Source organism: Pangasianodon hypophthalmus, chromosome 17 (genome assembly GCF_027358585.1).
Source record: "Pangasianodon hypophthalmus isolate fPanHyp1 chromosome 17, fPanHyp1.pri, whole genome shotgun sequence".
Taxonomy (NCBI): Eukaryota; Metazoa; Chordata; class Actinopteri; order Siluriformes; family Pangasiidae; genus Pangasianodon; species Pangasianodon hypophthalmus.
The window spans coordinates 9,941,713-9,967,499 of record NC_069726.1 but is presented as its reverse complement, the minus strand read 5'-3'; the positions used below and the strand labels follow the sequence as shown (position 1 = coordinate 9,967,499).

The following is a 25,787-nucleotide window of genomic DNA, read 5'->3' as shown; positions in this document are numbered from 1 at the left end:
TAGAGACTACTGTACACAGGTAGTGTAATGGGCACATACAGTCCCCTCCGAAAGTATTGAAACGGTAAGGCCAAAATTTTTATTATTTTTTTTATTTTTTTTTTTTGGCTATACACTGAAGACATTTGAGTTTGAGATCAAAAGATGAATATGAGACGATAGATCAGAATTTCAGCTTTCATTTCCTGATATTTACATCTAGACGTGTTAAAAAAAAAAATTAGAACATGGCACCTTTAGTGGCAGAACACCCAATTTTTACGTAAGCAAAAGTATTGGAACAGATAATTTTAAAGTAAATAAGATTTAATATTTGGTTGCATATCGTTTGCTTGCAGTAACCTCATCAAGCTGGTGACCCACTGACATCACCAAACTGTTGCATTCTTCTTTTGTGATGCTTTTCCAGGCTTGTACCACAGCTTCTTTCAGTTGTTGTTTGTTTTGGGGGTTTCTCCCCTTCAGTGACACTACCTCCACCATGCATGACCAAGGAGCTTGTATATTTTGGATCATGAGCGGATCCTTTCTTTCTCCACACTTTGGCCTTTCCATCACTTTGGTAAAGGTTCATCTTGGTTCCAGAACTCCAGAACAGAACTGGCCTTCTGATTCTTACTGCTGATGAGGGGTTTGAATCTTGTGGTATGGCGTCTATATTTTTGCTCTTGAAGTCTTCTTCAAATGATGGATTGTGAGACCTTCACCCCTGCCCTGTGGAGGTTGTTAGTGATGTCACTGTTGTTTTTGGGGTTTTCTTCCCAGATTTCACATTGTTTCTGTCATCAGCTGTCTGCCTTGGCTGACCTGTTTGCTGACCTGTTTGCTGTCTGGATGTTAGTACACCAGTGGTTTCTTTCTTTTTCAGGGCTTTCCAAATTATTATATCGGCTATGCCCAGTGCTTGTGCAGTGGCTCTGATTGATTTTCCGTCTTTCCTCAGCTTTAAAATGGCTGTTTTTTCTCCCATAGACAGCATATTTATGATCACTTGAAAAATGAAATGGGGGGGAAAAAGGTGCCCTGTTCTAAATTGTGTAACACATCTAGATGTAAATATAAAATGAAAGCTGTAATTCTGGTCTATTATCTCATATTCATCTTACGATCTCAAATCCAAATGTCTCCAGTGTATAGCAAAAACAAAAGAATTGGCCTTGCCGTTCCAATACTTTCAGAGGGGACTGTAAATACATTCACATGGTGAAAATGGTGGTTTAGTCAAAGCTGAAGGACAGGATTTTGGAATTTCAGCGTCTCTTGTTCTAATGTGCTTTGTGGTGCGTCCTTCTCCACCGTGCAGATGAATCTCACAGCTGCAAGTCATGATGATGGCCGACCCCATTGCACACTGAATCATATGCACTTGTAATACACAACACTTGTAACACTAAAATCCCAAATATTTAAGGAGCAGTCTTTCTAACAGCTCTGGCACTTTAACATCTCAGGCTTTGGAGAGCGAGTTTGTATCATGCCAGCTGCACCAGTGGATCGATCTGATCTTCGGCTACAAGCAGCGAGGACCCGAGGCAGTGAGAGCTCTTAACGTGTTCCACTACATGTCCTACGAAGGCTCTGTCAATCTGGACACCATCACAGACCTGCAGCTCAGAGAGGTTAGTCACACAATGCACACTTTTGTTCCACTGAAAGGTTTAAGTGCCTATATTCATTTTAGTGCCTATATTCTTCTGAATGGACCAAACGTTTTGGTTCTGGATAACTGTCCTCTGTATTTACGAAAGCAGAAATGCCATTTTTAGTCCAGCTGAGTAACATCACAGAGGTCTGATTTCATGTCCTTTTCCAGGGCCTTCACTCATTCAGCCTCTCAGGACATTAAGTACTGTACAGAATGTGCTCTTGAGTTTGCGTCTGTTATTTTCTTTGCTTCCTGTTGCTATTTTCTTTTTGCCCATATATGGCCAGCAGTGCCGGAAGCCTCTCACACTGACAAGACTGAAAAAAACACCTGTGAACTGTTCAGTTTCAGCTATAGTGTTAGCTTGAGCTGTCCAATTAGACGAATCACTCTCTCTCCCTCTCTCTCTCTCTCTCTCTCCCTCCCTTCCTCTCTCTCTCTCTCTCTCTCTCCCTCCCTTCCTCTCTTCCCCTCTCTCTCGTTCCCTCTGTCTTTCCCTCCCCCTCCTCTCTCTTCCCCTCTTTCTCTGTCTCTCTCTCTCCCCCTCTCACTCACTCACTCACTCACTCTCTCTCTCTCTCTCTCTCCTTTCTTTCTCTCTGCAGTCCATGGAGGCTCAGATCCAGATATTTGGTCAAGTTCCCTCGCAGCTGTTAATTGAGCCTCATCCTCCCCGCAGCTCGGCTATGCATCTGGTGAGACTGTCACAGCTCAGCATTCATTCTCTACAGCACACCCACAACATACCAGAGCTGACTGTGGGAAAAGTGTGATGATAATTAGAAAGAAGTTGTTTACAAGTGTTTTACAAGACAAACTCACTTTTATTTTCAGTTTCATTGAAACTGATTTTGAGAAAATTGTTCTGCTTACACTTTAAATAAGATAAAACATGATGGGTCATAGTGCTGTAGGGAAATAATCAGTGAAGGGGTGGAGTGATGCAGATGGCAAGTTGATTGTTTTTCTATAACAACAGATAGTAAAGTGTTTTATTCCTCTTATGCACAGCAATTGCTTTTTTTATTAGATAAATAGTGATATATTATTTTTGTCAGTTTATAGTTACTCATTAGTTACCCTATATCTACGCTTTTCCAGTGAAATTACTGCCATATACTTGAGCATGATCACATCTAACATTTGGGAAAGCGTTAGATTGAACACTCTACAGTGGCAGTTAAGATTATTGTAAATTTGCAGTGCTTTTGGGAAGCAGAGTCCAGAAGTATTGGTGTTCAGATAGAGCCTTTGTGTTGAGAAAGCTGTTTAGATTAGAAAAGCCAGACTCTGTTATCCTGTGACCTGAAACAGACCTGATCTCTCATCCTCTACATCATTCCAGTGCCTTTCGTCCCTCTTTACAGTTCCTCCTGCGATCCTGATGGTTCCATTCTAACACACCTCTCTCCCTCTTTTTCCTTCATCCTTCCTTCATTTTCCTTTCCTTTGCACCTCCTTTTATTCTCCTCTTCCTCTCTGGCTGTGTCCGTCTCTGTCTGTCTTGCTATCTTTCTCTTCATCAGTGTTTCCTTCCTCAGAGTCCACTCATGTTTAAGGATCAGATGCAGCAGGACGTGATCATGGTGCTGAAATTTCCCTCCAACTCTCCTGTGACACACGTGGCCGCCAACACGCTGCCCCACCTGAGCATGCCCGCTGCCGTAACGGTCACCTGCAGCCGCCTGTTCGCTGTCAACCGCTGGCACAACACCGTTGGTGAGCACTGGCACGCTGCCTGACCTGCCTCATCACCCATATCACACACACAGCTGTGTCCGACTTACACTTTAACACAGATGGGTCAGTATAGAACCACATCAGTTTGATGGAGTGAAACCGCCCAGTTCTGTTTCAGTCATAATAACAGGGACATTTTTGCAAGTCTGACTCTTGGCATTCATGACTCTTTTACATGAGCTGACAAAATAATATAATTGGCGTAGTTATGTATGTTTTTACGGTAGGTGTGTTACCCCAGCATTTATGGTAGGTGTTTTTTGATAGTAGTGATAGTAGTAAGGGTACACTCCCATTAGCCTCACAGAACCTGACCGTCAAGCCTGACAGAGAGTCTGTGCAAGGAATATCATAAAAATTTCAGCTCATTAAACAATACAGCACTGGAGCACAGCAACCCTATAGTCACAAAAACTAAACCAAATGCATCATTTTGGATCCACTAAAAAATGATTTGTTTTTTTTGTTTTTTTGTAAGAGGGCTTTTATTAAACTTTTGATTGAAGTTTTTTCTAGGACTTTATAACGTAGTGGGTTTTTATCCATCAATTTGTGTCCTTTATGTCAGAAAATTGTGATAATTATCTTGTATTATCCTATATGTTACATACACTTTGTGGACACCTGACCATCACACCCATATGTGGTTCTTTCCCAAACTGCTGTCACAAAGTTGGAAGCACACAATTGTACAGAATGTCTTTGTATGCTGTAGCATTACAGTTTCCCTTCACTGGAACTAAGGGGCCCAAACCTGTTCCAGCATGACAACGCCCCTGTGCACAAAGCAAGGTCCATAAACATATGGTTTGCCAAGGTTGGAGTGGAAGAACTTGAGTGACCTGCACAGAGCCTTGACCTCAACCCCACTGAGCACCTTTGGGATGAACTAGAACGCTGACTGAACCCCAGGCCTCCTCACCCAGCATCACTGCCTGACCTCACTAATGCACTTGTGGCTGAATGAGCAAATCCCCACAGCCACACTCCAAAATCTAGTGGAAAGCTTTCCAGAAGGGTGGAGGTTATTATAACAGCAAAGGGGGCTTTAAATCTGGATTAGGATGTTCAAAAAGCACATATGGGTGTGATGGTCAGGTGTCCACAAACTGTTGGCCATATTGTGTATTTTACCTCTTTATATCCTTAGGTACAACTGTATAAATAGGTATTTATTTAACTTTTTAAAATATGAATGAACATCTCTGCAGGTCTCAGGGGAGCCCCAGGCTACTCACTGGAACAGGCTCATCACCTCCCAATAGAGATGGATCCTCTGATAGGTAAAGATTTGATAGCGCTTACAGTTACGCAACAATTACTGCTGCAATGCTATGATGAAATAAGAAAATACAAGCATGAAACCTTATATAACACAGAACACATTCATGCAGGACATTTTTTGTTCTAAAGAGCAGCCCCATGTGTTTCTCCACTTGCTGTTGTCTGTAAATACACATTTACCAACACTCTTCTTCTTCCGATCATCACAGCCAATAACTCTGGGGTGAATAAACGGCAGATTACTGACCTGGTTGACCAAAGCATTCAGATCAACACACACTGTTTTGTGGTCACTGCTGACAATCGCTACATCCTGGTGTGTGGCTTCTGGGACAAGAGTTTCCGAGTCTACTCCACAGAAACGGGTCTGTGTCTTTGCGTGCAGTGATTACTGTGTCTTTGTTCTTTATTTATAGACTAACCTCTAGTTTGTGTCTTTCCTCCTTCTGCTTTGCGATGCCTATTTAAAGAAAAAAAATCAGTGTTCTGTAGTGGTCTGTGTTCTCATATACAGATCCTTACACACTAGCACCAGCAGATAATTAACAGTGAGTCTAAGTAGTCTGCATTTTTGAATCCTGATGTTGTCCCTGTGGTTCTCTGTGTCCTCAGGTAAACTGACTCAGATTGTGTTTGGTCACTGGGATGTAGTGACGTGTTTGGCTCGCTCTGAGTCCTACATTGGCGGAGACTGCTACATCGTCTCCGGCTCACGAGATGCCACGCTGCTGCTGTGGTACTGGAGTGGACGACATCACATCATCGGAGACAATCCCAACAATAGTGAGTTCACACAATGCTGCATTTATTAAAAGGTCCTAATGAATAAAAACTTCAACAGCAAGAAAAGAATCCAATTTCTTACTGTGTTTCACTAAGCAAAAGATTTGTGCTGTAACTATAGAATTGCATCTGAGTAACTATAACTATCTGAGTGTGTGTTTTGTCTTGTGTGTGCTGCAGGTGATTATCCTGCACCCCGGGCCGTTCTCACGGGTCATGATCATGAGGTGGTGTGTGTGTCTGTGTGTGCTGAGCTGGGACTCGTCATCAGTGGAGCCAAAGGTCAGTACAAACACCACTTCCTTCCATTGCAAAAAATTAAATGCATGAATAGATACATACTTCTTCTGGTGTTTATTTATAAATCTGTATGAGAGAAGGTGTGCAACAGGTGCAGCACTCAATAACTATAACAGGGTTACACATTGCCGTGTCTGTTTCCAGATATAGTTATTACGTTAATGAGGTCACAGCAAACAGAACTATCTTTACTATCTGTATCTTTGACTCTGTTTCAGGAAGTCCTAATGCAGGAGGAAGGGGTTTATAGGCACTCATGCATGTGTGTGTAATTACACAGACTGTGTTAGCCAGCTATCTGACATGATGTAACCTGTCATATTCATAAATGTTTATAATTTACACTGCTAACGCAAACTAGATGCCCAGCATACATTAACTTGACAAGGTTTCTGAGAAGATTATTTTTTATGTTCATTTTTACTGTTAACTCTCGCCAAATAACTAGGATGAGCTAACGTGACAGGATTTCTGAGGGGATCTCTAAGTTAGATGTATTAAATGTATTAATGCTCGTTAATGTCACTCTTAATGATAGCCAACTAGCTAACATGCGCTAATGTGACAGGATTTCTGAGGGGATTTTTATGTCATGTTTATAAATGCTCATTATCTTCACTGTTAATGTCAGCCAGCTAATTAGACAGAGCTAACCTTACTTGATTTCTGAAAGTATTGCGTCTTCATTGAGAAAAAGTGTGTCCATGTATGTAAAGCTCAAAGACACGTTCACTGTTTTTATGGTCTGCAGGCCAACTGTTACATTTTAACCTGACTGTGTGTGTGTGTGTGTGTGTGTGTGTGTGTGTGTGTGTGGTCAGAGGGTCCATGCTTGGTACACACCATCACAGGGGATCTGCTGCGGGCTCTGGAGGGTCCGGAGAACTGCCAGCAGCCACGGCTCATCTCCGTCTCCAGTGAGGGTCACTGCATCATTTACTATGAGAGAGGCCACTTCTGCAACTTTAGCATTAATGGCAAGCTTCTCGCACAGATGGAGCTCAGCGACTCCACCCGGGTAAGATCTCACACCATAAAGCCATTTCTCTCACACACTGATGCCTTTATTAGTTAGAAAACTCAACACTGATGTGTTTCAGGCTGTGCTGCTGAGCAGTGATGGACAGAATCTGGTGACTGGAGGAGATAACGGAGTGGTGGAGGTGTGGCAGGCCTGCGACTTTAAGCAGCTCTACATCTACCCAGGCTGTGACGCAGGCATCCGGGCCATGGACCTCTCTCATGACCAGAGGTAAGCACACTCCGAGTTTGTGTAGTAATACAACATGTAAGTGTGCAGATTGATCACATGACACTTTAGGATACTAGAGTCCTCCATAATAATGATCATAGTGACTGTGTACTCACAATAAAAAGCTATAATAATGACCATAAAGACATTAACATGGCATCATTGTTAAAGGAACAATTCGGCCAAACAAAAAAAGTTTATTACTAGTACCTTTTATAATTGATTTATATATATATATATATATATATATATATATATATACTGATCAGCCATAACATTATGACCACTGACAGGTGAGGTGAATAATATTGATTATCTCATTACAAAATCACCTGTCAAGAGCTGGGATATATTAGGCAGCAAGTGAACAGTCGATTCTCGAAGTTGATGTGTTGGAAACAGGAAAAATGGGAAAGCGTAAGGATTAGAGAGACTTTGACAATGGATAAATTGTGATGGCTAGATGACTGGGTCAGAGCATCTTTACAACGGCAGGCCTTGTGGAGTGTTCCCGGTATGCAGTGGTTAGTACCTGCCAAAAGTGGTCCAAGGAAGGAAAACCGGTGAACTAGCAACAGGGTCATGGACGCCCAAGGCTCACTGATGCGCGTGGGGAGTGAAGGCTAGTCCGTCTGCTCCGATCCCACAGAAAAGCTACTGTAGCACAAATTGTTGAAAAGCTAATGCTGACTATGATAGAAAGGTGTCAGGACACACAGTGCATCACAGCTTGCTGCGTATGGGGCTGTGTAGCCACAGACCTGTCAGAGTGCCCATGCTGACCTCTGTCCACTGCCAAAAGTGCCTACAATGGGCACGTGAGCATCAGAACTGGACCACAGAGCAATAGAAGAAGGTGGCCTGGTCTGATAAATCACATTTTCTTTTACATCGTGTGGAAGGCCAGGTGCGTGTGCATCATTTACCTGGAGAAGAGATCCTACCAGCATGCACTATGGGAAGAACGCAAGCTGGCGGAGGCAGTGTTCTGCTGGGAAACTTTGGGCCCTGGCATTCATGTGGATGCTATTTTGACACGTACCACCTACCTAAACATTGTTGCAGACCAGGTACACCCCTTCATGGCAACGGCATTCCCTAATGGAAGTGACCTCATTCGGCAGGATAATGTGCCCTGCCACGCTGTAAGGAATGGTTCGAGGAACATGACAGAGAGTTCAAGGTGTTGACCTCCAAATTCCCCAGATCTCAATCCAATCGAACATCTGTGGGGTGTGCTGGCCATCAAGTCGCAACTTAAAGGACTTAAAGGATCTGCTGTTAACGTCTTTGTGCCAGATACGGCAGCACTCCTTCAGGGATCTAGTGGAGTCCATGCCTCGAGGGGTCAGGGCTGTTTTGGTAGCAAAAGGGGGACCAACACAATATTAGGCAGGTGGTTATAATGTTATGGCTGATCTGTGTATGCTTAAGTAATTTTTGATCCCATGACAGGTATGAGCTATGACAAATAATTTAACCTGTACAGATGATAGAATCCAAGTGAAGTTATACATGAATGAGACTTGAGCACAACTTTTCAGTAAGTGCGGTAATCTTTTGGCTCTCTGAGTGAGACCATCCACAGCCATCAGAATAAGTGGGGATAAGTGGCTCAAGGAGTATCATTAAAACAATTTTTTTGTTATTGTTTTATTTTTCTCCGTGTTTTATATTCTCAACCCTATATTTACAGAACTTTAATTACTGGCATGGCATCAGGCAGCATCGTGGCATTCAACATTGATTTCAACCGCTGGCACTATGAGCATCAGAACAGATACTGAGAGTGGACACACGCGCACACAGATGTGTGACGAACAAGAAGGCCAACTGCAGGCTGCTGCCAAACTTCAGCTGGGAGAACTCCTACTAACTCACGACCTGTTCGAGGTTTCTGGACACACCAAACACGTCTCTGTTCTGGAATAGCCTGGTCCGTCAGACTTTGTGAAAAGATTACAAACATAAGACTTTGTTGTTGTAAGCTAGAATCTTTAGGATTGTTTTTCACACCCCGCATATGATAATAGGTCGTGTAAAGTCCTCTTGTTTGCAAACTGTGAACATGATCAGAAGCTACAACTGCTGTGGATTCGAGAAAGTATAACCTCAGAGGCTTCAGAGACAAACCACCAAATAATAAAATCAAAGAATGCTTTTACTCTCATTTTAGTGGGTGGGCTAGAGAACCGGGGCTGACATACACTCACACACACACACACACACGCACGCACACACACGCACACACGCACGCACACACAGCAGAATGTTGGTGAATATAAAACAGGTCTTTGCTCTAAGGGCAGAGCTTACATCCCTCAGTTTCGCGGTTCCACCACCTTTAAAATCGTTAATGACTTGCTGTATGTAAATTATTGTGTATTATTAATAGAATGTTGGAGCTTTTGATGAGATGATGGTGGCTTGAGATGAGAGCAGCCAGGTACACCCTGGAGCTAATGTCCTATCAGAAAACGAGCTTCGTTTTCCTCTTTGTATATTTGGTAATTGTTTTGTCATATATGTACATAACTCGACAGCGTGGGCAGACCGGCATGTAAGAGGAGAAAAGAATAAAAAAAAAAAAAACACTAAGTTAAAAATAAAATGTAACCCTCTCACTCTCACACATTTTCTGATTATTTATGATAAAAAAAAATAAATGTTGAAGATTTTGTATTGGCACTTTGCACCAATAACATAATTTATTAGCGGAATGGTTTTATTTTTGGTTAGAAACCACCAGTTGTATGATTTGTGCATCGATGTTCATTGTATCTGTTCAATATTAAAAACATGTGTAACGATTCTGTTGTACCACCGCAGTAAGCAATATCATAACTTCGTAGCTAGGAGAGAAATAGAAATCATAAAGCTTTTGAGGAGGAAAGCTTGGTTTATATGAGTATTAAAATATGTAAACACTTCAATATGCAGCAGTTTCATTTTTTCCCCCTCAGCCTCTTAAGAGTAAGAAGAATATTTTTGGATCTACAGTGTAATACTGAATTCTAATATAACCTTGTTTCCTTGCAAAGGTGTAAATAATAACGAAAAACTCAACAAAAGAACAATAAATTATGCAAAGAGTTTGTGGATTTTGCCTTGTTATTGGCCGTGGATGTGTAGATGACTGAGACGGAGGTGCAGTAGTTAATGAGCACAGCTGTCTGGGATTAGGTGACTGGTTAGTACTGTACATTTGATTCAATTTGTACATTTTTTTGTTCTTTTATTTTTCCATGGTGGCTTGATTATTGCATATGTTTATAATTTATTGTTTTGTTTTTTGTTTGTAGAGAGGAGAGGTACAGTTATTGGTGAAAAATGAAGGAAAGAGATTTTAATCTAACTTATGAACTCGAGCCCCATCTGCTGATTCATGCATTTGCAGCAATGTGAATAAGGCAGAAACTGACAGGAGGCATCTCTTCAAATGTTCAAAATTCATTCATGCCAATATATAAAGATCAATAACTGTAAAATACAATTGTTTTCTTTTTGTCGTATTTACAATAAAACCAACCAAAACATGCCTGTCAGGTGTGTCTTCATTTTTGTGACCTGCTTATGCTCTTTACCAGAGACCTGTAAGACCCAGCATCAAACACGACTTTTTTACTCCTAGTGTGTGGCAAACTGCTACAGTTTAGTCTGTGTAGAACATTGTACATACATCCATCCATCCATTCTCTGTACCGCTTATCCTACACAGGGTCTTGGGGAACCTGGAGCCTATCCCAGGAAACTCAGGGCACAAGGTGGGGGACACCCTGGATGGGATGCCAATCCAACACGACACAATCACTGACACTCACACACCCATTCACATACTATAGACAATTTGGAAATGCCAATCAGCCTACAACACGTCTTTGGACTGGGGGAGGAAACCCCCGAAGCACAGGGAGAACATGCATGGAGAACGTGGAGGCGGGATTCAAACCCCCAACCCCACGAAGCAACAGTGCTAACCACCAAGCCACCATTTAATAATAGATGGTGTTGTATAAATGTTTATTGTTCACAATAAAATGTTTTTTTCCTTGAACACTAGTTTCAAAGTTATCCAATGACAACTTATTTGAAGAATATTTGGACATGTATAGATAGGTGATAGGTGAAAAACCTACACGAAGTGTCTTAGTAAGTGTTGAGCCACTGATGAGCCACCAGAACAGCTCCATTGCAGCTGTCTCTGGAGGGATCAACACCATTCTTCTAAAAGATTGCGTTTTGATGACGGTGGTGGAGAGCGCTGTCTAACACACCAGGCAATTGGGTTGAGATCTGGTCACTGTGAAGGCCATAGCATGTGATTCACATCATGTTCATCCCCATCAGTCTATTCAGTGAGTCCCTGTTCCATGTGGGTGGGGCGGAGTCATCCTAGAAGAGACCACTCCCATCAGGATAGAAAAGTTTCATTATAAGGTGATCAGTCTGAAGAACTCTTTATTGATTTAAAGTGACTCTCTAGTAGACCCAAACCAAAAGGGTACAGTATTTCCTTGTAATAATGATTTTTGTGAGGGGAAATATAACTATTTTTTTTCAGATCAACTGTATTACATGTGGAAAATGCAACTAATGAGACGTGGACAGAAAATTGGACTACTTGCAATAAATGATTTATATACAGTTCCTCAGTACCTAGCATATGCAACGAAAGTGATGGACTTCAAAAGAAAAAGGTTAGGAAATCATCTATCATTCCTTCGCTGTCATTTATACTAACTTAAACTTTTTTTTTTTTTAAATTAACATTTGCTTTAATAAGCGACGGTTCAATTCTGCTTCATGAATCCATTCAGCTCTAAATAAAAACAGGAAAATGATAAAAGAAAAACAAATATGCAAAATCACACTTTTTCAGAACTATTTTGTCTTTATTGTTTTTTTGGTGTGAACCAGGCACACAGTATAGCTGATTTCATCATGTCAGACAAGGGTGCAAATTATGTAAATACAAGTAAAATCGGTCTAGCAGTGGCTGTAGAAGTACACAAAACTAGGGATGTTTTATATTAATAATATTGTTTCTCATTATGAGTAATGAACAGACGCAGTTAGGGTCCTTAAAGCCATGGAACTTCGCTGGTGCAAATGCAGCTTAGATGCATTTTTGTTGATTTGACAGATTGGTGCTCTCTCTTTCTTAGTTTCTTTTCACTTTCTCATCACCTTCTAACCAAATGCTCAGTTTTAATCAGTCAAAAAAAAAAAAAAAAGATGTGATAGCGTAATATATGGATATTGGAATAATGCTGTGATGATAACTAATCTCCACGCACTGATGTGAACCAGATCTTCACTAGCTCTGTTCCCAATACAATTTATCATTAACATTTCAAATCAAATCTGCCATTCAAACCCAAAACTTCTGCCCCTTAACTTGAATTTCAGCTTCCTTAGAAACGCCACTATCTGTACACTGGTTCCTGTTATAGATTTCTCACATACGAACAGCTCTTCCAAGGAAAGTTACAGACATCTTTCCCACAAGCTCACTGCTTCTGTTCTTATGCTTGATAGAGTTATGTACAGTGAAATGATGACATATGCAATTGCTATACTTGCTAGTTAAGTTAAAGAAATATAGTGTCAATATCAAAATAATTGAAATCATATTATTTACACAGATTACAAAAAAGTTCCCCATCTCATGTGCGAGCCTGCTCTCTGTGCTAGATAGCACCTTCAGCTGCAGTTTCAGAGAGAAGGAGAGCAAAGTGCTGAAATAATGACAGGGTGTTAGTGTGATGGGGAAGAAAGAGTTTTTCACACAAAAGACAGGTGCTTAGTTTCCAGAGTGCAGCGATCAGGTGGACAGTGTCAGTGTGCCTGTGGCTCTGCAGCTTGACACAATCACTCATTAAAAATGACCAATTAACTGTTAATGAACTGCTAATTAGCTGCTCCATCCACAAAATCACCTGGAACATTTCAGCAAGACTGGAACACAGATACATGAAATCAGAGTACAGAAGCTTTAGGCTAGCTTCTTTTAACTGAAAAAAGAAACCAGAATTAATGAAGTGATTCAATTCAAAGAATTCACTGCCAGTCCTGACAAACTGTATTCCCAATTCCTAGTTAGGAAACAAAGTCCACACTTTACAAAATGGCTCAGATGGAATTCCACACTGCCGCGTTCTGAATCCTCATAAACCCTTCTTCTCCTTCTGCACTCACCACCTTCACTCAGACCCTAGAAGGGGGAGCAGACAGTCTCGCTGGAGTGGCCAGAAAAGTCTTCAGACTCAGGCGTGGATGTGGACGAGGTGGCCGTGGTAGGACTGAGGGGGGCCGTTTGGAGAGCAAGACAGAGAACGGAGGACGAGTTTGGAAAGGGGAGGCTACAGAACGGCTGGGTGGTGCAAGGCTCTGTGCTTACATTCTGGTGGCGTCCTCGTCTGAGAATCGGCCTCTCCTTATCAAGAGCGGTGGCCTGGAGGAGGGACAGAGAGGGCATTTTAGTATTTAAAGCCTTAACATGGTATGGAACAAGGACACAGCTTAAAAAATTCTCACAATCATAATAATGAATTTGTGGTTTTACTCAACAGAATTAATGCTCATGCCTGAGAAACTGTGTATAGCACTAAGAATGATGCTCTAATAAAGAGAATAGCCAGAATACATAGTATTTGGGAATTGGTGATTAAATTTTAATTTTAGGGCTGTGATCAGCCTGCAAAGCAAATACCTTATTATTATTATTATTATTATTATTATTATTATTATTATTATTATGTTTAGAATCACAATACAAACTGCACCTCTTATGAGTTTTCCATAAAAATGTGTAACGTACATTGTATAAAATAATAAAGGTGAATCCAAATTCTTTAGATAGTAAAGTGTGTATCAAACCCTCTCTAAAATGAGAACCTTCTGTTTATGGTTCTACACAGAACCTTTTACGGGTTTCTCCAGGGGGTCAAACTTAAAAAACATTTTTGAGTTTTATATTTTATGCTGCAGACAAAGAAAAGGAAGGGCAGGACAAACAAAGCCATAAAGCAAATACTTACTCATGAAGCAAATTCTAGAGCTATAACCTGATGATAAATCATCCATAGAAACCCAAGTGTGCATAAATGACATGATGCAGAGCACAGGCACCATGCACACACCATGCACACACCATGCACACACCATGCACACACCATACACACACCGTACACACACGATGCACACAGAGAAGCAGCCTCACAGTGACAGAGCTGATGGTTAAGCAAAGAAATAAATGAGGCTCAGATGCAAGCAGACTTGCTGTTAGACGCAATGCAGTAGCACAACAAACAGGTACAAGGGCTTCTGTTCTCAGTCTTTACCTTAACCAGTACATTCCTGGGTGCTGATAGAAGTCCAGCGACCCTGATCTCTGGATGCCAAAGTCATGGTTGAGCTATACAGAGAGAAACCAGTACAACTCAACACAACACCCTCACACACAACACCCAAAACTGAACATAGTCTTACGACGTGGCTTTTATTTTATATTTATATATATTTATAGTTAAATATATGTTCTTGCCACTGAAATGAAGATGTACAATATACACTATACAAATAGCACAATGTATTACACATCCTGCTATAGTAGAAGTATGTAGTAAACTCATTTCCCTAATGCACTTTTACTGCATTTATTTGTAAATGACAGATAATATGGCAGGGAATGTTATCATTTATTTATTTTTGTATCATCAGCTGCTATGACAGCTATGAACAGTCATTTCCTCATCAGCCTCTTTTTTATTTTCTCTTGATGTTAATAATACAAAAAAGCTTGTCATGTTGCCAAGAAACTGGAAAGCGTAAAGTGCTAACCCTAACCCTAACCCTAACCATCCTGAAGACTTGCCTGTGGCGGAAAACATACTAACTGTTACAAAGTTAATGCTGGATGTTAAATAAACATCTCTTTACAGAAAGCTTCACCATATGAATAATTATATATGTTTTGAATTTATTTTTTAATAATCTTAGATTACGTGGCACATACTCCATCGTCCCTCTTAATGAGCTACTATAGGGAACAGTAAAGTATTAGAATAAACACATTAATATGAACATGTGATTTGAGTTACAGCAGGAACTACTGTCAGGATTGCTGTTATAGAAAATTAATTAGCTCTCTTCTGAGAATCGGGAACACTGCTGTGGCATAATTACTGGTACACATAATGTGATATAATCATATAACTGTTTCAAGTCATAGAGCTGATGAGACTCACCGTGATGACGTTCAGTTCTGATGTGGTGTCGCTGGGCCTGGGGCTTGTGTTAAAGTGCTTCTTGATCTTTCCTGCCACTGACAGCTGGTGCTCGTTCTCTGACAAACCATCATCCTGTGCATGTAATATACAATTTTATATTGTGCAAACAAAAGATACTTGATACTTTACTAGTGTGACTGACTGAGTTACGAAGGAAATTAATGAACAAGTCAGTGTGATTTTAAGTTGTAGATTTTTCACATTTGGCACAAAAGGTATAATGACATCTCTGATCTAATGTATGTTATTCACTGATTGATTTATAATGTATGTAAACTATATGGAGGTAACTCAGGTAAATGTTATTTAGCATTATTAAAGGTACTGGTTGTATTTTTCTATAGAGTGGCATCATCATGAGATACTCACAGTGACCCAGGGGTGTTCCAGCACCTGCAGAGCTGTGTATCTCTGATCCACTTCCACCTGCAGCATGGATATAATCAGCTCCTGCATACACACACACACACACACACACACACACACACACACACACACACACACACACACACACACAAAGATGGTCAGTGCTTACCTAAAACATTTTGCAGGTTGTTGAGATGTTTGAACAACAATTCAGAAGGTGTCACAACTGTTCCATGCAGCATTGCATGTTTGATGGAAGCCCTTTTACAACTTGTCTTAAAAGCGATAGACACATTTACACCAAGTCCCAAAAATTAAAAGTGATTGACTGATGGAAGTGAATGTTTTCCATCACACACCTTGGCTGAGTCTGACACATTGTCCCAGTATGGGAGAGGGAATTCTAACTGACCCAGCAGAATCTGGTCAAACAGTGCCTCCTGGTCATCGGCACTCCTGCCAAAAAAGAGACAAATTGCAGAAAAGCACAGTTAAAAAGGAAAAAGTGAATTGTAGTGTATCCAGTGAGCATAAGGGGGCTGTGCTGCTCCTGCTGTCTTGCATAACTCATGTCTATGACACTTCCTACACTGGCTAGCACACATCACACATAATTCTGTGAAACAGAGGGCCCACAAATCAGCTGAAACTTAAATGGCATCCAAAATAATTCAGATAACCAGCAATGCAGCACATTTAGCACATGCTCTAAGCTTGGTTTGAATGGACACACCACTCTGTACACATTCAGGCATTTCAATAAGTTTGTGTAAAAGGTGACGATATTGTGCCTTGTGCATGTCAAGCATAATCAGTAAATTGATCTTGAGGTTATAAATAATTAAACTCTCAGTCCTGAGAGTATAAAACAATATAATGAAGAATTCATAATTGCTTCAATATAAAACAACACACTAGAAACTCACCCTCGGAACGGTGGGAAGCCACACAGTAGGATGTATGTGATAACTCCAGCTGCCCAAATATCTACCTTAAGGCCATAGCTAGTGAGAGAAGAAGAAGAGCTCAGTCTAAAAGGAGATAATAGTGCTGTATGGCTAAATATGCTACACTATACAGCCAAAAGTATGTGGACACCTGACCATCACACCCATATGTGGTTCTTCCCCACACTGTTGCCACAAAGTTGGAAGCACACAATTATATAGAATGTCTTTATATGCTGTAGCATTACAATTTCATTCACTGGAACGAAAGGGCCCAAACTTGATCCAGCATGACAATGCCCCTGTGCACAAAGTGAGGTGCATGAAGGCAGGGTTTGCCAAGGTTAGAGTGGAAGAACTCAAGAGCCCTGCACAGAGTCCTGACCTCAACCCCACTGAACACCTTTGAGATGAAATGATAAGGCTGACAGTGTGCCAGGCCTCCTCACCCAACGTCACTGCCTGTCTTCACTAATGCCTCTGTGGCAGAATGGGCACACAATCTCCACAGCCAAAATCTAGCGGAAAGCCTTCCCAGAAGAGTGGAGGTTACTATAGCAGCAAAGGGGGGTTTAAATCTGGAATGGGATGTTCAAAATATGGGTGTGACGGTCAGCTGTCTGCAAACTTTTGCCCATATAGTGTATAAATATATTATAAAGTCCCTTTTATTTATTCATTATTTCACTTGGTAAAAAAAACATACTAATATAAAACATATAAATTAATATAATATAGAATTGTAATATATAAATATATTGTATAAAAATATTGCACAAAACTGTATTAAAATATGCAATAAAACAAATCAAATTAAAAGGACAAATGAATACAATTGTAATTAAATTAATACAAATTAATGATAAAGCAAATTATCACAAGATTTAAACAGTAAACACAACACAATGAAATAAATAAATACAGTGAGTTGGCCATTTAATAGGCCATTTAAGACATTTAAGTAATTTTGCTTGTAATATAGTAAATGTAGTTTAAATGTCTAAATCTTCAAAATGCTTTTTTTAGATTTTTAAAACCAAAGCCTAAGCTCAGACATGAGAAGTGTTATCAATGAGCAGAGTCTCACCCGGTCTCTGCAATAATTTCAGGTGCTACATAAGTGGGAGTCCCACAGACGGTGTAGAGCGGCCCATCTACTACTGTAGCCAAGCCAAAGTCTCCCAGCTTTAGAGACTTACTGCCGTCCTGGTGCTCATACACCTGAATGAGAACAACACAGAGCTTTTAGAACGGGCAGGTTTCACACTTCCACCATTTCCAATGAACTACTTCAAACAGGAATGTAACTTCAACACACACGCCATCTGAGGGGATATTCAAATGTTATATCTTATAAACAATCTTATAAATTGTTAAAATACTCCTTCAAACTCCCTCCTTTTTCATGTCTATTTGTTTAGTGCACTAGTATGTGCTTTTGCATGTAGCCCGAGTTTCATTTATGCTAAAGTAGAAAGACAGACTGCTGCCACTAACACATCCCACTTTCTCTGCTCTTTTATATAACAAAAGCTAAGCCATGCTAATCATTGTGTTAGAAAATGGCCTCTCTTAATCATCGTCGGGTGCTGAAGCCATGGTACACACACTCACACACTGATTCTGTGTCAGAGTGACATGTGTTTGAAGCGATTTAATCTTTGCGCAGAGTGCAGTATGACTGTCAGTTTGTGAGTCATGTCTCACTTCCTCCCCTGTGACAGTGAGATCATACACTCAGACTCCAGGAGAAGGAGAGAGGAAGGACAACAGTGACTGTCAAAGAGTCATCCACCTGCTTTTCTGCATTTCTTTATTCCTTTCTTTAATTCATTCACTCATCTATTCAACTATTAATTCATTCACTTACTTTCCCCCACATCTATCTATCTATCTATCTATCTATCTTTCTTTTTTTCTTTCTTTCTGAATAACACTTTTGAAAGTTTGAGGCTCATACAGCTCACCACCATGTATAATGTTGTATAATCATGATTATAAATGACTTATGTTGAGGTTGAAGTCTAATTTGGCAGTAAACGAAAGGATCACATGTTCAATTACCTTTCCAATTAATAGTTAATTGAATGCTGTAATAAATGCATGACTGGATGTATAATACCACAAAAAGTAAGGTTCAAATGATCCTCTTACCAAAAGGTTCTCTGGTTTGATGTCTCTATGGACAATGTTAAGGCTGTGTAGATATTTAATGGCGTTGGCCAGGTTATAGAGCATGCCACTGGCATCCCGCTCTGTGTATCTGGTCGCAGAGGTAATAGCATCAAAGAGGTCGCCCCCCTGTGGACAAGCAAGACACAAAAGCACAATAAATACCTGCAAAGTTTCAGACCAACGGCAAACCGTCCACCCTTTTTAATCAATCATAATTCAAAAGCCTATTAATTACACACATATCAAGGTCATTAGTTCATTAGTTTGTACTTCACATCAGTTTGCTGTTGATAAATAACATAAGCAGAAAGTTTACAGTGGCCTGGTTTGCTGAAATCCCCTCACAGAGAAGGCTAAGTGGAGCAGCAGCTTTATATAGAGCTGCGCTGGACTGAGCCAGCTGTACTGTAAGGACCAGTGAAACGAGACATCAAACACAAAAGGCCCTCCAAAATCTGTGTGCTCCTTTCTGTCCTGTTTCTCTAAATTTGTCGAGACTAGCATTTCGACTGAGTAAAGGTTACTGTATAGCCTTTTTGTTGTCCTAAATTGCTACATTTGTGTATATGTTGAGAAATACGTTGAGCAGAGCATAGTGTTACATGCAAGATCACATCTGACATGTTACTTGTGAATTGATTCTTTACTTTCCACTAAAAGGTATGCATCATATAGTGTGCACACCTTGACAAGCTCCATGACAAGGTAGAGCTCGCTGTATGTGTCCATCTCCTCAATCAGCAGCACAATGTTGGGATGTTTAACTCTCCGCAGAATAGCCACCTCGTTCTGGATCATTTGCTCCTGGGAGAGGGCGCACAAAGAAAAGCAACCCATTATTAAAGCTTGATCATCAACTTTGAAGAAGAGATGAGATCAGAGGAACAAATATCTAAATGTCTAGGAAGGAATTTCAGTCAAGGCATCATGATGGCCAGATCAGAGGGGAATAAGTTGTTTTGACTTACTGCTTGTGAATATTGTACATGAAGCATCCTTATGATTAGGACTTTAGCACAGCACCTCTGTGAAAACAATGAGTAGAGATTTTCACTGTGCTCTACTCACTTTTCCTCTGCATTTGCCTTTATTGATGATCTTGAGCGCGTAGGCCCGGCCAGTAGAGCGCTCCACACACTCATGCACTACTGCAAAGTTGCCATCGCCGATCATTCGGCCTACTGTGTAGCGGTCAGAGATGGAGGCCGGGACTGCAGGAGCTGTGCTCTCCTCCACAGGGTCAGCTAATCAGAGGATAACCAGACACATGAAGATTCATAAACTTTATTCATTTTATATGGAGGCATTATGTCTAAATCATAAGCACCCTTCATGGCATGGTGATCGCATATCATAGGGTTGCAAATTCTGAAATGTCTGCCCTTAAACCATACTGTCACTGCACGGCTGAAAGAACTGTACATGTATGTGTCCAAGTTAAGAAAAGATGACAAAATAAAAGCTCTATTTTATACAACAGATCAAATTACGCTTTGTTAAAGAATTCAGTGCTTTTGTTTTTTATCTCAGTTAGAATGCTGAATGGTTTTAATATGTATTATTTGTGAACAGTGATGTGTACAAATGATGCAGGATGTCAAAGCCTCGTACCATCACTGGCAGCACCATCACCCTCATCCAGGCTGCAGACCTTGGTGGAGGCCAGCGAGGTGGAAGAGCCATTCTCTTCAGAGCCCTGAGAGAAGCAGAGCAGTGGAGATCACCTACATGCACTTTATCACAACTGGTGTTGGAAAATGGGAAAATGACATGAGTGATGATATATTTGGCAGGTTTAATGTCTAAAGCACATTGCAGGCAGCTGTTTCACCTCAATATCTTTACAGTTATTTCCTCCTCTTAATTATGTCTGTGGTTCCTACCCCTGTGACACCATAGCTATTCTCACCTTTAAATCTAAGACTCACTGTGCAGAAACACTGTGCTGAGGCAAAACCATTGGGTGACCCAGTGGCTGGTTGGCATGACAGCAGTGAGTGAGCTAGAAAGAAACTGAGAACAAGAGAGCACAGTGGATGCAAACTGTTTTTTCAGCTCGGAGTTCTGGGACCCATTGGGTCAATGCTGAATTATTAGAAATGCACCATGCTAGACTCATGTGACTGCTTGGAGAACCACAGGGTTGGGACTGGATAATATGTGGAGGGGCAGTGACCAGGTTGGGCCCTGAGAGATATGCGAAGTGTGTATGTGTGTGTGTGTGTGTGTGTGTGAGAGAGAGAGAAAGAGAGAGGGAGAGAGAGAAAGCGAGAGGAGAAAGAAGGTGGCTAAGTGAAATTAAAGTGTAAACCCAAAGGGAGAGTCTACCGAGTCTAATCACTGCCTAAGCTGTGTTTTTTACTGTTGATTTGTGTGTTGCTTAATTAAAGTAGGACAAGTAAAGTCTCAAAACAACTTTGGATGCACATGAACATGTGTGTGTGTGTGTGTGTGTGTGTGAGCTGCTCTTAATATTGAATGCTGTAACATTTCATTGAGATCGCAGGCCACAACTCTGTTGCCATGGAAACTGCAGGTCTGTCAGAGTGAGCAACAGTAATAGTAATAATCTGTGTGTGTGAGACAGAGTGCATGCCCATACAAAACAATTTCCTGTTTCCTCTCAGATTGCCAAATATGATGATTTCCTGTGCCTCTGGAGACAGTTATGAAAGAACCCACTGATCCCATTCCAAGTGATACTTCCTTTACTTATATTTTAATTAACAGTATAGTTCACAAAGAATCTGCTAAAAATTTATACCACAGTGCTGCTGGATTCTCGATTCTGATTCAGAAGTTGTTTTGAAAAAAGAGGGGCGATTGTTATAAATGGTAACATAACTAAGTTGTTTCAAGGATGTTCCACAACATTAAATATAATTACAAATAGATACATGTTCACTTTGCCTAATTGTTGTGGTATAAGAAGAATAAAACACTTCGGGATGTGCCGCTATTGGAAAATAATCAACCCTGAATAATCACCCTGACGTTTATTTTCCAATAATATTCCTTACTCCACGTCAGTTTCACATTAAAGTTCAGACTTTACAACAATACAGTTCAGAAACAAAGGACAGAAGAACACAAAGCCTTGATGCTTGTCTTTGTTTCTTCATTTCTCTTCCTGAATCCAGAGATTATTTATTTTAATCCAGGCAGAACATCCATTAATCCATAAATCCATTATTTGCATCTATGAGTATACTGTTTATAGCAGACCTCCGCAAGAATTACAGCCAGAATCTTACTTATACTCAGCAACATTCATTATTTTACCCTAACAACAATGAAAAAAAAAACATTTATGTGATTATTTTATTGGATATGACAAATTTGGTGATTGTTGGCAATTCAGTTTTTAGGATAAACCACAATACTTGCAATAGCTACAATAACACTGTACTGGGTAATTTCCCTGTGTGCTCTGGGAAAAGCACATGGGGAACAGCAAAGGCTGGACTAGACCAACTCACACACCTAAAACACTCACAGTATAATCAAATATACAACACAATGTGTGCATTCTGTTTAATATATTCAGCTTGTTCTCACACAGTGATGTCAAATTATTCAATAAGATTTATTTGCATGTACACACGCACACACACACACACACACACACACACACACACAATGAAGTAAGTGATGAAACAGCACACAATCCAAATATCTATACTAATGAAAACATTGGATAAATGAACTAACAGAATGGAAACACATAAAAAAAAAAATGCACAAAATGAGCAGAAGGAAAAAATGAACACAGCCATCACATGTAACTCAGTTGTGAGAAAAAGAGGGCGAGAAGTAGATGACCACTTATCTCATGTGTGCAGTGTGATGTTCCTCATGATACTGTAAGAATGACTCACAAAGCCATAAAAACATGCATGAAATGAACTTTCATTTATACACAGATGACAGATACACATGTATTTTTAGAAAACACCAAAAAAAAAGTTTTAATTAAAAATAAACAAATGAAAATTTTCAAAATCAATTACTGTGAAATGAATGACAAGAAAATGTGCAAACATGCACACAAATGAGAAGAGCATGCAACTCAACAGACAGCGTGGTTTACAAAGCCAGGCTATGATTTGACTGACAGAATGAAGAGAACACAAAAGAAGGGTTATGGATGGAACTGCACATAAAAAGTAACCTCCTCATTCTCTCTCTCTCTCTGTCTCTCTCACTCTCTCTCCCAAAACCTTGTTTTGTTTCTGACAGAACATCGCTGTGACTGGGACACCTGCCAGACTGAGACATATCCTGACTTTATAGACACATTGTGCATATTGTTGGTCTGTGCATGGATTAATGCTTCACCAGGAAAACGGAGCCAATGGGCATTGGAGAAAAATATGAGAGAAGGAAAACCCCCAAAAACTGAAACACTAAAACACACAATCCTAGCATATAGAGCAGTTGCCACTCTTGTGTAATTTGGAAAAGTAGGTCACACTAAGCACTATACTACTATACCATCTACGAAAGCACTGAACTGAAAACTCTTTTCTAGAACGACACTGGTGCAAAAAGCAGAATCCAGCCATAGATTTTTTTAAACACTATTTTACATGAATTAGATTATATCCATTCATTAATATTCTTGTTCTCATATTGCATCAGTCCTTCATTACTCTGTATCACTCCATCCTACACTACCTGCCCTTCTGCCCTCCACTCTTCTTCACATATCTATTCTTCCATTCATCTGATGTTGCTGTGGTAACAGCTTACACTTCATCCCTCTCTCCACCCTTCCAAATTATTTTCCAAATTCCTCCAATTATTTCACTTTTCAGTCCACAACCACCAGTATTCACATACTACTTCACAGATGCCACCTAACATTCAATGAAACACAACTGACCAAATCTCTCAACCGATCTTAGTCTTCAAGCAACCATAAGGTGTCGCTTTCAGTATCGACAGTGTCTAGAAAAGTGTAAAGCGTTTGTGCATGTATGAGAGATTGAGTAGTGCCAGGAATTTCTGTGCAGTCCAATCTCTCATATATATTAGCACTATAAAGAGTGATCACCCAGGCGTAATAGATGTATATAAATAGTTCAGTACTAAGCATAAATTCAGTGCTGGGTCAAAACAAATAAAACTGATGTGTATAGCTAATGAGGAGATGTGGAGAATCAGTACTGTGCATAATGTATGCAACGACAAAAAGAAGCACTGGAGTCCATTTGCAGAGAACCACACGTTATTCAAATAAAAAAGCAGAGACTCTTCAAACAAGTAGGAATGTTAAAACTAAGCATAAATACCAGAGGCCACACAACATTTAAGGCTCTTCCTACCATTTTCAGCTTGCTCAGTTCAGTGGCTGTCTGTCAAATGAGAAAACAGGAACATTCAGTGCTGGAGTGCCTCAGCATTGCATTATGCAGGAGCACTTTGCGTCTTCCTTACCCCCATTCACAAAATGGGAGCTTTTTATCATAATGTGACCTACTTATATGGCAGATGGATGTGAAGCCATCAAGATTCTGCCTTGCTTGGAGCCGATCTTCAGACCACTCAAAATGGTCCTCTGGAGAGGTGGCAAGCAGAAAGAAGTGCAAAGCAATCCTCCTTAGATCAAAGTGCACGAGAGATCATCCTGCTTCAAGCACTCTTTCAGTGATCACTGACTGGTGCGGATATGTGCAGCGAATATGAAACAGGGTGGGGTGAGCTGAGAGAGCATAGAGAGCGTATTCCCTGAGATAGATTTCTCAATCTCAGGGAATACACTGGCTCAGTTTCAGGACAATCTGATACTAGGTTGTTTTGTTTTTATCACTGAGTAGCAGCTGTGCCACAAATTCTCCAGGATAATTTTTTCTACCATATACAGGCAACTCAAGGAAAGACTGAGCTCCAGACACCCTGTGGAATCAACAATGGCCTCTTTTGAGCCTATAGCACAAGACGTCAGAGAAGTCTTTTATTCATCCTTCAATCTAACACATAACTCAATTTTGTTTACACCACCACATACTGGCACCACATGAAAAGACTAAACATTGCCAGGTTGAGCCTCCAATAGAAAATCTATACACACAGTAAGGGCAAAATATTAGTGCTTTTGATACTAAAGGAACTATATATATATATATATATATATATATATATATATATATATATATATATATATAGAGAGAGAGAGAGAGAGAGAGAGAGAGCGAGAGAGAGAGAGAGAGAGATTAATGAGTTAATTACATGGTTGGTGAAGGGTTTTGATTGAGCATGGACACACTATTACTGCCTCCTCATTAACTGATGCAGCAGGATTTGGAACCCTACGAAGTGGTTACACACATCATTAGCCATTTACACCCAGAACAGAGAAATGAGTGTGGCCGGTAAAACCCCAACTCCCACTGAGTTGCATGCTCATTCAAGGTTCAAGTTGTACACTCTTAATACCACCAGTAGACAGTGTGTCTACTTCATCATTACAAAACTACTAAAAGGCAGAGGTTGGTCTCCACGAACAAATCTGCTGGACTTTCACACATGGCTCTGATGGCCAAATGAGTGTAAGAGTGTGTGACAGCATTCAGGAGATTCCCCATTGCTAGGTATCCCATTGCTATTTCCCCTCTGAGTGAGTGTGTGGAGTTAGGCTGCACGTTTGGTGCCTGCCATGTCCTTCTCCTGAGAACACATAAGGAGTGTGTTACCAAGGGCTGGAATGCGGAAAGCTGTCTAAAATAATTAATCATCTAATAATAAATAATAATAAATAATCTAATAAGAATTGGAGATGAACATGAACATAAAATAGGATCAAGCCAGATATAACTGAGAATAAGTTGTATGATGGAGTACAAGTGTATGTGAGTATGAGATCATGTACGCACCTTCTTGAGGCTTCCTGGACTGGCTGGAGTAGGACTGGGTGACTTCATACAGTTCAGTGTAGACAGCTGGCTGGCTGGAGTCCCGTTCACTAGGAGCGAAGGAGAAAGACAGTTGGTTTTATAAGCCAG

General features: G+C 40.4%; 2 protein-coding genes across 15 annotated transcripts in view; one reads left to right on the top strand and one right to left on the bottom strand.

The window, feature by feature from the left end:
- The window catches only part of nbeaa (neurobeachin a), a 157,352-nt gene extending 146,790 nt beyond the window's left edge, over positions 1–10,562 (top strand). For 8 of the 11 annotated variants that reach the window (XM_026941764.3, XM_026941758.3, XM_053241454.1 and 5 more), the window contains 10 exons: positions 1,452–1,619; positions 2,251–2,340; positions 3,172–3,364; positions 4,597–4,668; positions 4,879–5,034; positions 5,282–5,452; positions 5,633–5,734; positions 6,574–6,770; positions 6,853–7,004; positions 8,701–10,562. In XM_026941764.3, coding sequence (XP_026797565.3) covers positions 1,452–1,619; positions 2,251–2,340; positions 3,172–3,364; positions 4,597–4,668; positions 4,879–5,034; positions 5,282–5,452; positions 5,633–5,734; positions 6,574–6,770; positions 6,853–7,004; positions 8,701–8,791 — 1,392 coding nt within the window. In that variant the 3' untranslated portion in view covers positions 8,792–10,562. The remainder of the gene's footprint in view (positions 1–1,451; positions 1,620–2,250; positions 2,341–3,171; positions 3,365–4,596; positions 4,669–4,878; positions 5,035–5,281; positions 5,453–5,632; positions 5,735–6,573; positions 6,771–6,852; positions 7,005–8,700) is intronic. The other 3 variants (XM_026941772.3, XM_026941767.3, XM_026941761.3) reach the window with 1 other exon arrangement.
- Positions 10,563–11,514: 952 nt separating this feature from the next.
- dclk1a (doublecortin-like kinase 1a) overlaps positions 11,515–25,787 on the bottom strand; it is a 58,322-nt gene continuing 44,049 nt past the window's right edge. Inside the window, exons 5-16 of one of the 4 annotated variants that reach the window (XM_026941871.3) lie at positions 25,659–25,747; positions 20,395–20,479; positions 19,852–20,027; positions 19,468–19,587; positions 18,763–18,909; positions 17,696–17,829; positions 16,588–16,665; positions 16,021–16,117; positions 15,665–15,745; positions 15,254–15,367; positions 14,348–14,421; positions 11,515–13,458 (exon numbers count right to left, since the gene is read on the bottom strand). In XM_026941871.3, the coding sequence (XP_026797672.3) occupies positions 13,401–13,458; positions 14,348–14,421; positions 15,254–15,367; positions 15,665–15,745; positions 16,021–16,117; positions 16,588–16,665; positions 17,696–17,829; positions 18,763–18,909; positions 19,468–19,587; positions 19,852–20,027; positions 20,395–20,479; positions 25,659–25,747 (1,253 nt within the window). In that variant the 3' untranslated portion in view covers positions 11,515–13,400. Of the gene's footprint in view, positions 13,459–14,347; positions 14,422–15,253; positions 15,368–15,664; positions 15,746–16,020; positions 16,118–16,587; positions 16,666–17,695; positions 17,830–18,762; positions 18,910–19,467; positions 19,588–19,851; positions 20,028–20,394; positions 20,480–22,350; positions 25,453–25,658; positions 25,748–25,787 lie in introns of those variants that run through there. The other 3 variants (XM_026941872.3, XR_008304552.1, XM_034312678.2) reach the window with 3 other exon arrangements.